A 17234-nucleotide genomic window follows, 5' to 3' on the forward strand; every position below is an offset into this window, starting at 1 on the left:
TTTTAATACTTGAGCCAGCATGATGGAAACTTTGTAGGTCATCAGGGAAGTTACTAACTCATAGGAATAGAAAATGCCGACTGTATGTAATCAAGGTTTCGACAGCAAATCCAACAGTAGATGCCTCCTGGCTTGTTTTCATTAACAGTTGAAGTCAATCTTCAGAACGTTACTGTATACTGAATCGTGATTTTTATGACTCTTTTAGTCAATATTTCATTTGTACCATAGAGGATTTATTTATTTGTTTGTTTTATTGTGTGTGTGTGTGCATGCATGTGTCTGCACAGCTAAGTTTGGTAAATAAAGTTTTATTGTTATTCCCACTTATGCTATTAGATCTGACCACCAGAGTTGGGATGGATTCAGGATTAATAAATACATATTACATGGGGACAAGCAAATTCCAGAGCAATAACAAAATTGTAGCTGTTAGTCCATACTGTGACGTACATACACATATCCATCCTCATTTTATCGTGTTTTACTGCCGTCTTTCACATATCGTTCTCTGATGCGTTGTTTCTTTCAAATGATCGTGTGATACAAAAATAAGAAAGTAGCTCCTGTCAGGCAACAAAAACACAGATACACATAATTCGTATAGCAATACAGACACTGCATTCATAGGAGTATATGCATTTATACTATATTAATGCAGACAAGAAGTTCTGGAGATCCAAATCAGGAGCTTTGTACTGCACAAAGAACTTGGCGTCCTGCACACAGTTGTAGCAAATACTTTCAAGATACTAGTATAGGAAAGAGTCTTTTTGATTTCTGAACATCCATGTTTTCCATATTCAGGGTCTGTACAGTTCATATTGCATCCTAAAGAAAATAAGAGAAAGCATACATTAATTCATACACTAACACTGTAAATAAAAACATTTCTATTTTATATGTTTAAATTTCCCACTGACAAACTTTGCTTCTAACTTTTATTCTGGACTCATGTCCAAGGACACCTGGAAATGGTTGTCTGGGAGATTCATCTTCTTTTAATTTAAAAAAAAAATACATTTTTTTAAGGACATTCTACTTTAAGAACGCCCTTTGCATCCAGTCACACAGGCGCTTCTGCTTCTGTGCGACCAATGGTTTACGTCTTCATCTTCAACGCCCACACAAAATTTGCATTCCAGAAGATGTCTGGACTGCAGACGGATGTATAAGTGAAAGGTAGGTTTGTGCATGTGTGTGTTTAAGTGTTTAAGAGGTGTGTGTGTAAGAAATAGGTAGGGGTGTGTAGATATAAGAAGTAGGTAGATAGGGGTGTGTATGCATGTATGTAAGAAGGTGGTAGGTAAAGGTAGGTGTGTGTGTGTGTGTGTGTGTGTGTGTGTGTGTGTGTGTGTGTGTGTGTGTGTGTGTGTGTGTGTGTGTGTGTGTGTGTGTGTGTGTGTGTGTGTGTGTGTGTGTGTGTGTGTGTGTGTGTGTGTGTGCGCGGGCGTGTTTCTGTGTAAGAAAGAGGTAGGAGTGTGTGTAAGGGATGGGGCTCATACCTCGCAATTATCCAGGTTTTTCCCCATTGGTTTGTTTCTCATAAAATTGTGTTTTTGTTGCAAATCATTGAGGACTGAAGTCAGAAAATAATGGCAGACATTTAAGTTTTAGACTTCATATCCTCAGAAAATGCATACTAGTGCAAACCTTGTTCTATCCAATTTCTAAGGAGGTAGGGGGGGTATGTGCATGTCATACCTCTCAACTGTAAAGATTTTCACAGAATGTACATCTTTTTGCTTTATATTTTTAGTCTGTTCCTCATAAAAATAATTTTTTGTCCCCAACATTATAACAGGCTTTCTCCAGATTTATTGTGCTAAAAGTTTGAAAGGTATGGTGTGTGTGTATGTATGTGTGTGTGTGTGTGTGTGTGTGTGTGTGTGTGTGTGTGTGTGTGTGTGTGTGTGTGTGTGTGTGTGTGTGTGTGTGTGTGAGTGAAATGCCCTAGTTAGAGTTAGCAGGTGGAATGTATTTTCAAGTGCTTTTTCAAGGAATTGTGAGCTTCAAGGGAAGAGAAGCTTACTGCTGCTCATTCTTAATTCTGTTTATAATCTGGAACTGTTTTGTTTAGCAAATGGTATCACTATCGTGGTGTAAAAGTTTAAATCAGTGTTAGTAACACAGCAGGTAGCATGCTTGTATCCTGAAGTAGAGGGCTGTAGGTTCTACTCCTTTGAGGTAGAATTGTATTTTGAAAGGGGAGGGGTGCTGCAGTCCTGAGTATGTCCTCCTTTGGATGAACTGACTAGTAACTATGAATCTGTTTTTCAGCTTGCACTCATTCCCTATTGCGGTATACCAGCTTACCATTTTTTAAGGTAACATAGGCAATTTATTCTTCAAGGGCAGCAGGCACTGAATTTGTAGATGAAACACTGAAAAATAAAGTTGTTTTCTAACAACAACCTCTTTATTAGTTTCAGATCTCTTTAATGTGGAATTATTTAAATTACTTTTACTTTTGCAGAGATTGTGCATATTGACTGATATTGGTGGATTGTAATGACAGAAGTTTGAGTGGCCTTTTATAGTTGAATGTTATGAACTGGGCAGTTTGTCATTATTGGTTCATATGTTTTGTTTCATTGCTTACTGGAAAAATGTTCAAAGGTATACATTTACAACACACTCTAACAAGTGGTGATGTATTATACAAGGGATATAATTCAATTATTATATATTATAATTAATCCCTGGCTGCATTCTACATGAATTCAGGCATGTACTTGCAGCACCATTAGGCACCCTATTCAACCAAAGCCTGAGTACTGGCTTTGTCCCAGCTGAGTGGAGGACAGCCACTGTCATCCCTTTACACAAAGATGGAGCATCCACTGATCTGGGAAATTATAGATCCATCAGCTTAACTAGCCTCATCTGCAAGGTCATGGAACAGATTATCACGGACCTTATTAACAGGGACATTGGCAACCTCCAAACACTCGACCCCACACAGTTTGGCTTTGTTAAGGGGATGTCGTCTGTTAAATCTGGTCAACTTCTTTGAGACAATCACCAAAGCCATGGACAAGGGGAAGATGGTGCACGCCGCCTACCCTGACCTGGCCAAAGCCTTCAACACTATTCCCCACTCGGGCATAATAGATAAATGTTAGCAGATGGGTAGCAAAGTGACTCACTGATAGAACCCACCTAATCAAAATAGGGGAAGCTACCTCAACCAATAGACCCGTAATGAGCAACATTCCCCAGATATCGGTCTTGGGGCATCTATTTGGGATATACTTCTCTGAGGTGCAGCCAAAACCAGTGGGCTATGGCTGACCAAGTGTGCAGATGACTGTAAGCTGAGTGCGGTCATCAATTCCCCAAGTGATATGGATGCCCTCCAAGAGGGTCTCACCTAAACAAATGATTGGTGCTAGAAACATCCTGAAGCTGAATGCCAAAAAATGCATCATCATCCCCTACAATAATGCTAAGAAAGCACTTCAGGGGTGCAATGCTGGCAATAAGAAATGTAGTATCCAGATAATATACAGAAATTTCACTTGTGCACTAGAGAACTTCTGTTTAGTGGATATACTCTATTAACAGATAAATAAAAAGTTCTGATTGCCTCTCAAACATCCAAAATTCTAGTTTAAGTTTTAGCATCACAAAGTTTACTAACACCAACCTTAACTAGAGCTTGGATCTCAAGCACTTAAAGAGAAGGATAATAAAGTGAAGTCAGCACAGCAGTGCATTACTGTAGGGAAAACAAGCTCCACCAGCAACAACAGGGTCAAACTGATCCTAAAGCTGCACTAGATGGATTAACAAGTATATAGACAGACAGACAGACAGACAGACAGGCAGATCAAGAACATTCACAGAGCAGTGATAAAGGTGATAAAAAGCAAATGGATACTGCTACACTGCAGTTAAATTGATAATGCCTCTGCAGATTGTGAAATGGAGAGATACTGTGAGTCAGAGAAACATATGTTTAGGACATCAAGTAATACAGCTGTGGCAATTATCACAGAACAACACCTGGATGAGATGAGGAGTCCTCTTCCCATGTGGCAATTCAGAGGCACCAACAGGTTAAATAAATCCAAGTTGTGATATGTACTCAGTAAGAGTGGCTGTTCACCCACATGCATCGGCAAATTAGGGAGATAGTTTTGGAGTTTGTCAGCACACTGTACAGGTGGAGGGCGCATAAGCCTTTGTATGTCATTCATCTCAGATGAAGGTACAGTTTAGCATCCCCTAAAAGTATAAATATGGCTTTCATCTTGTTGCTCCATAATGCTATGGCAGATTTAAAATCTAAGCCCAGGTACAAGCAGTGGACACTGATGACATCATCAAAGTTATCTGCATTGCCACAAGCAGTGGACACTGATGACATCATCAAAGTTATCTGCATTGCCAGCTATTAGTAGTACAACATACCTGTTGGGACACCTGTAGGGGCTGGCAAGGTGGGCTAGATCATTGTAGTTGCTTATTAGTGGATGCGCTTCGAGGTTGTAAGTACAGGCAGAGGGAGAAATTTATCTTGAATATTAGTGCAAGGAAGAGAACTGCTGGAATCTTCACGTTTGTGTTCTGATGCTGCGCACTGTGGATAAGTGGACCTGAGAGAAGCCAGGCATCTCAGGAGTTATGATGCTGCGCACTGTGGATAAGTGGACCTGATGGAGGCTGGACATCTCACAGCAGAGAGCAGGGATCCTATTGGCCTGATCCTGAAAGCCTAGACCTAAATACAAGTTCTGACATTGCTTAGTCCAGATAAGTGGTGGGAGACAAACCTTTCATAAAAGAGGGTGAGATTGCTCTCATCCCTGCATTTGTAACCTGAATCTGGGTATGAGTTCTTACATTAGTTGAAGCAGTGGCAAATGAAACTTTCACAGTGGCAGGCAGGGTTCCTCTCAACCCTATACTAAAAGCTCATATTTTTAAGGGGGGAGTAGAATTCTCTTATATGGGGCACAGCATTGGAGGCAGGTTGTAAGAGATCCAGAGATACTACAGACTCATCAGACTGTACTTGTCCCTATAAATAAAAAAAGGGTTCCAGCCCTTTCACTCCTCACAAAGTGACCTTCAGGGTGGAACAGGATGTAGGAAAGCCTCTGGTACAAAGTACCTGTAATGCATCTATGGGGACACTTGAAGAATCTGTGTCCCTGTGTCCATGATGTTCCACAGTGATGCAGCAATATGTGTGGAAAGCCATAGTGTACATTGCTTACATAACAACTGACCCTGAAAATGATCATTGGCTGGGAGAAAGGAAATTCACCCCGGGGATCACATCAGTTGCCCTGCTAGACAGGGGTCCAGGAAGTATATAGTGTGGGAAGAAATAGCCAGGGAATTGTTATGGCTAGGCTTGTATAGGCCCTAGGGCTGATAGCCTAGTACCAACCTATGAACCAATGAACCTATGAACAGAGGCTTTTATCTCAGCTTAACTGAAAGGTCCCCAGACCATGGCTGGTGAAGGCAGTATAGCTTTCATTATAAATTAACTGAGGCTTTCATTCACTGTTACACCAGGAGATGGTTTCCCCAATGGTCAGAGCTAGAATGCACTGGTGGGGCAATATGTTGCAAAGCCTGTGTCATACAATGCTCACACTATAGCCTTCTTATAAGGAAGACGTTTACAGTCTGTCTTGTCATAGGAAAAAGGTGGTCCACTCCACTACATGAAGAATGGTAGCGCAGTGAGAGTAAAACGTGTTCTGTATACCGATGACAGTGTCTCAATTACTGGATATATAGTAAAAGTCAACCACATTCCTCTTTCAGGGGTATGAGATGTCTGTAGTGCAGGAACCGGTTAAAGTTACACTCAAAGTAAACAAATAATGCTGTAATGTGTAGTGTGACAAAGCACGTGTCCTTACTTGTGGCACTGACATGTGCGCTGTGGGTCGAGGACATGTCTCATCATGGATATTCTTCTTTCTCTTCTCTAAAAAAAAGAAGAAAAGAAAAAAAAAACATTAAACATTAGAATCAGCATAAAATACTTTTCTTCAGTTTACTGCAATGCAACTTTACTGTTCGCTTACATCTAGTTAAAAATCTTCCGTTATACTTCAGAGTGCCAGGCTTCTAATTAGGGACAGTTTATGTTACTTGTTCTAAACCCTTCTCATTCACTGAGTACACAGATAAAAAATAATGCAATTTCTTTATTGGGAAACCTGGAAAGCAATAATAAGTTCATTTATATATTTGTGTGTTCTCGAGATACATTAAACAATTCAGCACCAAGCATTCATTCACACATAGGGTAGTAACACTTTATTATCAGAACTCAGACAACCCTAGAACTGTCCATCACTGTCATACTAATGTTACTGTTTAAAAAATTACTTCTGTCAGTTTTATCACAGCCCTGCTATTACATGTGGCTGTCAATGGGAGTGTTGGTACAGGGTCACTCGATACAAGAAGGAGGTCAGGCTATAAAGCCCATAGCTGGTACTGACAGGCACTTCACAGCCTCATCACCACCTGTAGGTGCTGGTACTGGTACACTAGATACTAAGAAGAGTGTCAATGTGCAGAAACTGGCGCTGGTACTGACACGTATTGCTGTAGAAGCGTTCGACTGTTTAACAGCGCTCTCACAGCCATGCATTCATAGGTCCATAGTTTCACAGGTAGGTACTTGGCCAGCTGCCCTTACAGGCCATTTTAAGCTTAGCCAGTTTCCCTTTTTGTGCTCAGAATGACCTATTCCACTTGGATATAGATTGGTCTTACCCAGCCCATGGTTGATAATTATATATTACCCCAATGAGAATAACTGGGATCACACAATAGATAATTTGAGGGGGACCCATGCATGGGATAAAACATTTAGGAGCTGCCTCTGTCCATTAGTTGTACAAGGGGGGGGCAGTCCTTGGGGTAAAATTTATTTTCCCATCCATATACCTAAGTGGTGCTTAAATATGGACAAGGATGAATTTCGTTTTATGTGGATGGGGAGTCTGTTCCACAGCAACAATATTTTCTGGGAGATATATCTGTCCCTCCAAAACATTCTTTTGATGTTGCAGAAGAGGTTCGGATCCCTAGACTGAGTATTTCTGATGATATTTGACTTGTTGATGTGCAGTAAGTCCATCAGTAATGGGTCAGAGGATGTCTTGAATGCTAGACACCACTCACCTCTTAGCAGTCTGTAGGATATCGAATATAGTGAGAGGGCTTTGAGTTGGTCCATTTAAGACATGTTGTTTAGACCTTGTATCTTTTCAGTAAAGTATCTCTGTGGGCTTTCCAGTTGTTGCATGTGTCCAGTTAACTACATGCCAGGACATTATGTTCAATGATTGGTCTAATGAGGGCTGACCAAAGGAAGACAATGACACCCCTAGATCTAGACACAATCCTTTTGTTTATAAGCTGTGCAATATAGAAGGACTTTCTTACAACAATAGACACAGGTAAGTCAAAACTTAACTCACTGTCCACATTAAGTTCTCAAATCCCAATTAACTTGGTCAATTTTTAGGGGTATATTGTCAATGTAGTAATTCCCTGGGGTAGATGATGTCCCAAAGGATACAATAATGCATTTTTTGGCATTTAGTTTCAGTATATGATTTTGGCAGCAGTTATTTATTTGAGACAAATCTTGCTGCAAAATGGCTAAGCCATTGAATTTCCCCTAGCTTGCAGTCATCTGCAAATTTAGGCAGTCAGAGCATTTTTGTATTGACTTTTACTTCAGGAAAGTAGATGCCCGACAGGAGAGATCCCAGCACAGAACACTGAGGGACTCCACTGGTGACTGGTCTCTTTGTGGAGGTAACTTCCCCTATATTTATGTCCTATCTATGAGCTAGCTGACAATCCAGACAGTGATATAAGGGTTTGTTCCCAGTTTATTTAGCTTTTCTGCTCTGCCTGAATGGAAGCTGTGTCAGAAGCTTTGGCCAGGTTGAAGTAGGCAGTGTGTCCCATGTTGCCTTTATCCATTTCTTTGGTGACCTTCTCAAAAAAATCTACCAGGGTGAGTAAGCATGACCTGCCCTTGACGTGACTTGCAGTTGCTTGGACAGAAGGTACATTCCTTCATGTTTGTCTGTTCAACCAGTCTGTTATTCTGATTATCAAACATTAAATAAATAAGAAGGGTGTATGCACAGAACCACTTTATACTGTGCGGTTAACTGTTCACTTGGCCATTGGCGTTTATTTAAAACACATGACATGAAACTGTGCCTCTCACCTTCTTTGCTCCAGAATTCTGGACAAAGCCAAAAACAAAAGGGAAACAACCAAATCAGAACAATGTTTAAATACTACTACAATTCACTTAAAAATTAATACTATGGCAGGTTTTACAGCAACATGCATTTTCTGGAAAATAAGAAGTATTAAGTTCTAATGTAAGCATTATTGACTGACTTTAATCTTTAGTATTTTACCAGGAAAATAAAAAAAATGAGGGAAATACTGAAAATATGAGACAAAATCAGGGAATTTCTAGAACATTCTGGACATCTGAGAGGTATGCATAAGTACTGATAAAATGTCAGGCTTCTTATTCTGAGGTATGCATAAGTCTGTGATTAGTATGAGGCTGGCAGTGATCACTGAAGAAAAAGGTAGAACAAACAATGAATTTGGGGAGACCATGTATAAAATGATATGCTAATCTCAAAATATTTCTGACAAAGAATCTGGTGCTTCTTAAGGATAAGGAAGGATACCTCACATGCTGTGCTAAGTAGAGGTGTGAAAGTGCTGACCACTACATGGGAGATTATCAGCAAGGAAGAGGAACATTTTGAGGAGTTCCTTAACTTGTTGGAAACACCCTGTTGTCAGGAGGCAAGGCCTGAATCCCTGATGGTTAATGATCTATCACCTTAGCTGAAGTCACTGCATTGGTCAGACTAGATGATATTTGGTTGAGATGATGAGCCCACTGGAAAGGGTTGAGGTGACATGGCTTGTCAGTTTTAAATGTATGCTGAGAACAGTAGCGGTGGACTGCAAATAAGAAGATGGTCTCCATTTCCAAGAAAGACTATCTAAACAAAAAGTGCTTTCTGTATAACCTTTGAGCTATATCAAGGTTATGCCTTTCTTCCAGGCAGATCTTGATAATATAAACAAAGGAGAGAACTGTGATGATAGGAGATAATGCCAGCCATGGAAGGAGAAGTAGGGCAGTGGCTGTATGACTTGTGCCAGCACAGCTAGCTGGAATTTTCCAAATAATTATATGTTATTTATATATCAAACTGATTTGTACAGACACTTGTGCTGAAAATGCATTTGTGAGGTTTGCTTGTGTCAAAATGTATCAACAGTGCACCCTGCTGGAATGAAAAGAAATGTAAACGTATTATTATAACTAAATTAAACGTATATGTTTTATTAGCTGATACTGGGGCAGCAGAGGTTAACCAGCTAGCTTACTTTAAGAAAAATGTAAATGAACTGTCAAACGATTAAAGAAGCACCCACAATGCTGAACAGGACCAGAAACAGTGGGTCTGGAAGAAGCCTTTGTTCATTAGTTTAGTAAAAAAGGGGAAGCTCCAGGCACTGCCATAAACGTTTAGATGAGTATTGTAGCCATCTATGCTAAATTCCTGTCTCAGCTTCAAAAGAGATACTGTGAAAACCTAGAGTCAGGTGACCAGATGAGGTAATTCTGTAAGCCATCTTGGATATTATATTTTACAGGGAGAAATCTCTGAGTATTGAGTATTCTGTTTTGGGGAACCTGATTAGAAAGACTGCTCACGTATTTCATTGCGACTTGGTCCATTAAGTAAGTTATTAGGGAATAGCAATTCTCCTAGATTCAGTCAGAATATAGTGAAGCTTAGTTTAGAGATTGTATTTCTTTATTTGTATGAGTCTGTCCATCAATGTTATTTTCAATATTACCTGTATTTTGAACTCTATGGTTTGCTGTAAATATATATTTGCTATTTTCTTGTTCTTTTATTTGTCATTAAATATATTTAAACTTTTCATTGTGTCTGGTCCTTTTTAGAAAATATTTAAGCTTTGAGAGTATTTGCACATATTTATTTGGTGATAAGTCTGACCACACCTGAAAGCCTTGCTGTTTGGTCAGCATTACCATTTGTATTCATATTAACTTTACTCAGCATCATTGGATACCCTTTTAAAAGCCTTATAGTAACTGACTGGGCAATGTTGGTAGAGCATGTAATCTGTGCCATCCTTTCTCAGGTGTGTTTGTGTGTGTGTGTGTGTGTGTGTGTGTGTGTGTGTGTGTGTGTGTGTGTGTGTGTGTCTGTGTGTGTGTGTGTGTGTCAGCTACTTGGGGCAGGGACACAAAGCATTGGTTTCACAATGCCAGTGGGGAGCATTATTGGGAACTGGGGAGAGACAGATAGAGACACCCAAACCCCGGGCTGAGTGTGTGTCCTGTATGGTCTTAAGGGAAATTGAGCTTGATGCAAATAAGTCTGCATCTGGAAATACTGAAACCATCCTTTGTATTCCAAGTATATGTCTCTCTCCAGTGTCAGTGGTGAGGATTCAGGCTCCTTGATTACTGGCCCAATGTGAGAACATCACAAGAACTAAAATCAGCTATGATGTAAAAAAATATACCACAGAGTTAAAAAATCCCTTCAGATATTTTATTTGCATCTAGTCATTGCTTCCACTTTTAGAACACAGAAGTATTTATTAATTCTGATGAGCAATTTCATTCCAGTAAGCACTTCCACAGATCATAGCTAATTTTACCTGCATCATTTCCAAGAAACAGGATCAGAGAATGTGTTCTCACTTTTGGGGGAAGGGATAAAGGGTTACACTTATCATTATCCCTGGAGAAGCCTGTGCTAGAATGCTGGAGGGAACATTTCAGACTGCAATCAAACCTTGCATTTAGAAAGAATGATGTGCATTTTGCATAAGATGTGTAATGTCAGAGCAGCTGTTTAGCCTTGAGCAGCTGTGCAATGGATTGTGGGTGTTTTTTAATTCAGTCTACAGTTGTTTTGAGAACCTGGAAAAGGATTATGACCACATGCCCTGGATGTGCTGTGGGAGGTCTTCTGAAAGTATATGTTATTTGAGTCATTGCTTTTTTGGTGACTGGTTTCAGTATATATGCAATGACAGTTCTTTCCACATTCTTTTAATTCAATTGAATTTGTTCAAGGCAGGTGCAATACAGGTGCAAGACTTGGACAATGATGCATCTTGTCACTATAATCATTGTTTATTTTAATTAGACAGAATATCAAGATTCAGCTAAAAATGTGAGGATGTTAACTCTGGGGACCTACAGGTCAATCTTTGGAGTAGATGTCCGTTTGACTACATCAGCCTTCTTTGCTTGCAGATGATGTCTGTTTGACCTCAACCTAACATTTTGTTTGTAGCTGATGCTCTTTTCACCTCATCTGATCTGTATGCTTCACACACACACACACACACACACACACACACACACACACACACACACACACACACACACACACACACACACGCACGCACACACACACACACACACACACACACACACACACACACACACACACACACACACACACACACACACACACACACACACACACAGACATTCCCACAGCACAAACATGTGCACAGACACTCAACAGACACAGACATGCATGTGCATGCACACGCGCGCACACACACACACACACACACACACACACACACACACACACACACACACACACACACACACACACACACACACACACTCACTCTCTCTCTCTCTCTGTCACAATTCAGTCTGAAATGAGAAGTGGCATTTCCAGATTCAAAATAGTGGTAACCTTGTGGAACATGTGGACTGATGGCTTCAGGTGGAGAAAGCTGCCCTTAGTGGAGGAGTTTAATGTTTGTATGTAATGTCCATGGGCACCTTTTGATGGACAAGAGGCTTAAGCTCAGTGACCACAGTTTTGTGGGTCGTTAACCATTCTCTGGTGATTGGCCAAAGCTGAGTTCCCAGACCAAGCTCTCAGTTTACTGCTCAATCTACATCACCATTTTTAACGATGGTTACAAGCCATGGGTAGGATACCCTTTAACTGTCCTTGATTTTGCCTCATAGTTTTGCCCTGTCCCTCATAAAAAATTTGATTTTCCTGTAAATCACTAAGGATTGCAGTCAGGAGGTGCATGAGCTACAAAGTCAGGTCATCTTGGTTGTAGATAGAGGTTTAACACTCTATGCTAGTGCAGCTAGTTAGAAAGAATATTCTGTCTGCCAAGGTTTGCCTTCTGAATTTAAACCCTCAGTGGGAGAAGTGCGATTGAAGTAAAGTAGTAGCTGAATTAATCCTTGTGATCACAGACAGTGAGATATGGTGGCAGGGAGCAAAACAACAGTTATTTAGTCAGTGAATGACATTTCCTGAGTTTGATCATATGATATCAGAATTGGTTACTGAAGCTATAGGTTGGCTGAATGGGTTAGTTATGGGTTATCTGTGACCAAAATACTTAAACAGAACCAGAGGCATTGGGAGTGTTTATATTCTTTCTGCACCTATAGCAAAGGTAGTGGGTGTAATATATCATACAAATGCCTGCATTACTTTCCCCCTCTACTACACTGTAAATTAATGAATGTCTCAAAGTATATTTAAAAAAAGAAAATTACAATATTTAGCTAAGCAAAATATGTAGGGTTTGCAAATCACCACTTGAGTCTGTAGTGCTATAAATTTTCTCCATACCCACCCATGTTTTTCCTTCAGCGGTTTTGGTTTTGTGGTCATCCTTGTATGTGGTGTTAAGGAAGATGTAATTAGTGTTGTCATATTTCTTTGCTGCCCAAATGACGGTGCTGTTAATGCACTTGTACCATCCATGTGTCTTATAGGCAGTATGGATTTGTACATTTGGCATGCTGCAGTTAGGAAGGGCGGCTGTGCTAAAGTCTGGGCTGTAACTTGTGATATCTGCCATTTCGTAATGAGGATGCGGGGGAGGGGAAGTGCTAAACACATAACTGGTGATATTATATTGCATTTCATTCAATATGAACAGATAGTCTAAGTGGAACAAATGGGTGGGTGGGACTGTGAAGACTGGAATCAGCATCTGAAAATGGTTTACAATTTCAAATCGAAAACAAATTGGCCTATACTCAATCCCTCCTTCTAAACCTGCATTATTTCTGATGTAATGTACATTTTTAAATAGTATAAGACTAATATGGTGCTTTACTGGCAAAACAGAAGAAAAAACACTTGATTATATGTGCTGTGAGCATGTTACATTTTTTATTAGGTCTTTTCCATTTAGCTCAGATTGTGACTGAAAAAAGGTCAAATTACCAGCTCACTTACCTGGTTGACACATGTAAACATAAAATAAATCCCCAAATCATTCAGGACTAGCCATAGTTTTAAGACATATATTTTTTCTTATCATTGACACAGTCTTAGTGTTTCAGATAACATAAGAAATGACACTGACCTGTCTGCGGTTGTTTGTAGAAGTGCAGAACAAGATACAGCCTATAATAAAGAGAATCAGTAAAACTAGACTCCCAGCCGTGAAGAAAACCCACTGTGGAATCCCACCAAGGAAACTGTTGTCCTCCTTTGGCTCTGTAAAACAAAATGTGCACTTTCATTCACCATTGCTTGCGTGCCTCTTCTGATTACCGCATGACTGCCTAATTGTCAGCATCTCCATGGTCTGTTTTTTCAAATCGCCACACACCAGTCAGAGGACACTCCAACTCACTTCATGTGCACATGCCAAATAGACTGATTCCTTCTATATTAGCTTAATTTTATATATAAAACAGTCCACCATGGACCATTTTCCTGCAGACACTCCTGCCTGGCCCTTGTCTCACAGATAAAGCAAAAGTCAAGTAGATGAGGATCATTCCATTTTTTTCTCATTTTAGTGATAAAGCAAAACAGGAAGTAAATACAAAGAAATTATAGAGGGCCTGGGTTCAAGCCCCAGGTGAGGCACTTAATTCCTTTTCAGTCTGCATACTTATTTCATTTGTGTATATGTAAAGAGTTAACAATTGAGCATCGCTGTGGTTTGACAATGAGAGAAGTAAAGGTATCGATGAGGAATGTTGCTCTGTAGTTGCTTCAGTGGTGCAGCTGGAGATGCATTCAAGTCCCACAGAAGGCATTTAATTCTTTCTCAGTTTGTGTGCTTGTTTACTTAGGAATTTACACACACATATATACATATGTATATGCTATTGCGACTTAACCATGGCTAATGAAAATGACATAGAAAACCAACAGAGAATCCTGGCCTCTCTCCAGAAAACAAGAAGTAAATTACAGAATCTCCATCTCACCTACACCCCCCACTAAGGCAACCACCCTGAAAAACTTCTATAAAGCCGACATTGGGCTCCTAAAAACAGAGGTGGCTAACTTCTTGGCACCCATGCCAGTGGAAAATAGCTGCATGACTGCCAAATCATGCACCAATAAACTGCATGAGCATGTGTACAAATGCATGGACCTTGCCTTACCAAATAGAACTAAGATAATCTCCAAAAAAGGAAGCCAATCTGGTAGTCGCCAGCCATCAATAAACTCTATAACAGAAGGAAGAAACTGTTGCAGAAAAAAATGAAGTCACAAGACTAGAAAACCTCCCTTATCAGTCTCAACAAAAAGCTGAGATCCCTTATCAAATCCTCTAAAGCCAGCCATGAAGACAGAATTGCGGCTGACACCAACAACAACCACAAAGCTTTCTATAGCTATATCAAAAACCTCAAAGGCAATACCCAGATTTGCTCTGAGTTATTGCACAATGGCACCTCCTATACTGAGCTAACAGATATAGTCAACATACAGACAGATTCAGTGCAAACCTTGTCCCTCGCACCCCCCAAGGGCCCTATCACAATACCAGAAGAAAGCCTGATAGCCACCATTTCTGCAGCACAGGTAAAAGCTGCATTGTCCAAAGCCAAGAATACAGTGTCTATGGGACCTGATAATATCCCTGGCTGCATCCTACATGAGCTACAAAATGAACTGGCACCACATCTGTGTGCCCTGTTCAATCACAGCCTTACCTCAATGAATAAAAATGCTGGCAGGCAGAGTTTTACAGGCACAAACCACTCAGGTGATGATAAACCAAAGGTGTATTTAATGATAAAAATCCACAAGAAAAACAAATAAAACGTGAACGCTTTCGTTAAACAACTTCATCAGACACCATTAAAATGTAAGACAACCATGACAACCTTACCTCAGGCTATGTCCCTAATGAATGGCGCACTGTTATAGTCATCCCACTCCATAAAGAAGGAGCAACTACAGACCCTGGGAACTATCACCTCATTTGCCTGACGAGTCTGGTATGCAAAGCTATGGAGCGCATCATCATGGACCTTCTTAACAAAGATATAGGAAATCTCCAAACTCTTGACCCCACACAGTTTGGCTTTGTCAAGGGGAGATCCTGCCTGCTGAACCTGGTTGACTTCTTTGAGGCAGTCACCAAGGCTGTGAATGAGTGTAAGGCAGTACATACAGCCTACCTTGACCTGGCCAAGGCCTTTGATACCATTCCCCACTCAGGTATCATTGATAAAACTCACCAAACTAGGCATCAATCCTTACATCACTAGGTGGGTTGCAAATTAGCTCACATATAGGACTCACAGAGTGAAAGTTATGGATTACAAGTCAGACTGTCGACCAGTCACGAGTGGAATCCCACAGGGCTTGGTCTTGGGCCCTCTCTTGTTTGGCATCTACTTTTCAGAAGTCTAGGTGAACACAGAAGGATTCTGGCTGACCAAGTTCACTGATGACTGCAAGTTAGGAGTCATTATCAACTCCTCAAGTGATGCAGACATCCTACAAAAGGGCCTCTCTGAGACCAATGACTGGTGTCGGAACCATGGCCTGAAACTTAATGCTAAAAAATGTGTTATTATTCCCTATGGAAAAAAAACTCAGTTCCTATAAATTACCATGTTGATGGGAGCCCACTGAACACTAAAGGGGCCATAAGAAATCTGGGCACCCAGGTTGACAGCCACTCTCACATTCGACCACCACATTGCCACTGTGGTCAGAAAGTCCTTCTATGTGGCACATCTTATAATCAAAGGTTTCACATCCAGGAAGAAAGAGATCATCATCCCTCTCTACTCACCCCTCATTAGACCAATCATCGAATATGATGCCCCATTTGGCATGTACCTGACCAGACACCTACAGCAGCTGGAGAGGCCACAGAAGTATGTCAGAAAAAGGATCCTAAGGATCCTAGGCCTTAAACACATGTCCTACATGGACAGACACATGAAACTTCATCTGTTCTCAGTCTCTTATCACCTACTTAGAGGTGATCTTTGCTTAACTTACAAAGCTATGTCTGACCCAGCCCAATCCCCCCTTGCCACATGCTCCAGAGATCATAACCTCATTACCACAATTAACAGAACATGGTAAAGGGACAGGTTCCTCTCCCATAGACTGCTCATACTCTGGAATAAGCTTCCCATTCATATCAAGCAGAACACCTCACTGCCCCTCTTCAAGAGAAATCTTGACGAGTGGATGGGTTACAGAAAGTTCACTCCAGGGATCATTCCAGTTGCCCTACTGGATAGGGGGACTGTGAACTAACATCGGGTGGCACGGTGCCTGGGCAATTTTTTTGGGCTAGCCTTGTAAAGGCTCCAGGGCCATTCGCCTAGTACACACCTATGAACCATTACAAATGCTCTAGCAAAGGGGCATAAGGGTGGTGTGGGAGAAAAATGGAGGTACATCAAAACTAGTATACCAGTGACAATTTCTTGTGTGAAACAATTAGCAAACTGGAAGGAAAATGCGGGGAGAAGATCAGTAATAAATTGGAAGAAAGAATGTTAATGTAGAAATTAAAAGCTTAAAAATGTGCTATACAAAATAAAAAACTCTTTTTGGAGTGTGTGATGACCCTCCACTGGACCAGTAATCAAGGAACCTCAGTCCTCACCACTGGCAGCAGTGGGAGACGTTCACTGAGAGGATAACAGGTATACACACAGTATTTCCAGATACAGCTCTCTGTGTATCAAGTGCAATTTCCCTTAACAACATGCAGAGACCTCAGCCAGCAGTCTGGGGCTGGTTTCTCCTTTTTTCTCCAGATCCCCAATAAGACTCCCCACTGGCATAGCTATAGAGTTGAGATCTCAGCTGAGTAGTCAAGCCAAGAGCTCCAGTACCCTCTCTGTCCAACCAGTGCTT

At 40.7% G+C, this 17234-nt stretch overlaps 1 protein-coding gene across 3 annotated transcripts in view; it reads right to left on the bottom strand.

The window, feature by feature from the left end:
• Positions 1 to 295: 295 nt before the first annotated feature.
• The window catches only part of LOC122808646, a 411096-nt gene continuing 394157 nt past the window's right edge, over positions 296 to 17234 (bottom strand). For all 3 annotated transcript variants that reach the window (XM_044079616.1, XM_044079615.1, XM_044079614.1), the window contains 3 exons: positions 13462 to 13595; positions 5886 to 5953; positions 296 to 831 (listed from right to left, as the gene is read on the bottom strand). In XM_044079616.1, the coding sequence (XP_043935551.1) occupies positions 804 to 831; positions 5886 to 5953; positions 13462 to 13595 (230 nt within the window). In that variant the 3' untranslated portion in view covers positions 296 to 803. The remainder of the gene's footprint in view (positions 832 to 5885; positions 5954 to 13461; positions 13596 to 17234) is intronic.

This window comes from Protopterus annectens, chromosome 8.part0 (assembly GCF_019279795.1).
Source record: "Protopterus annectens isolate FY-2018-M chromosome 8.part0, PAN1.0, whole genome shotgun sequence".
In the NCBI taxonomy this organism is placed as follows: Eukaryota; Metazoa; Chordata; order Ceratodontiformes; family Protopteridae; genus Protopterus; species Protopterus annectens.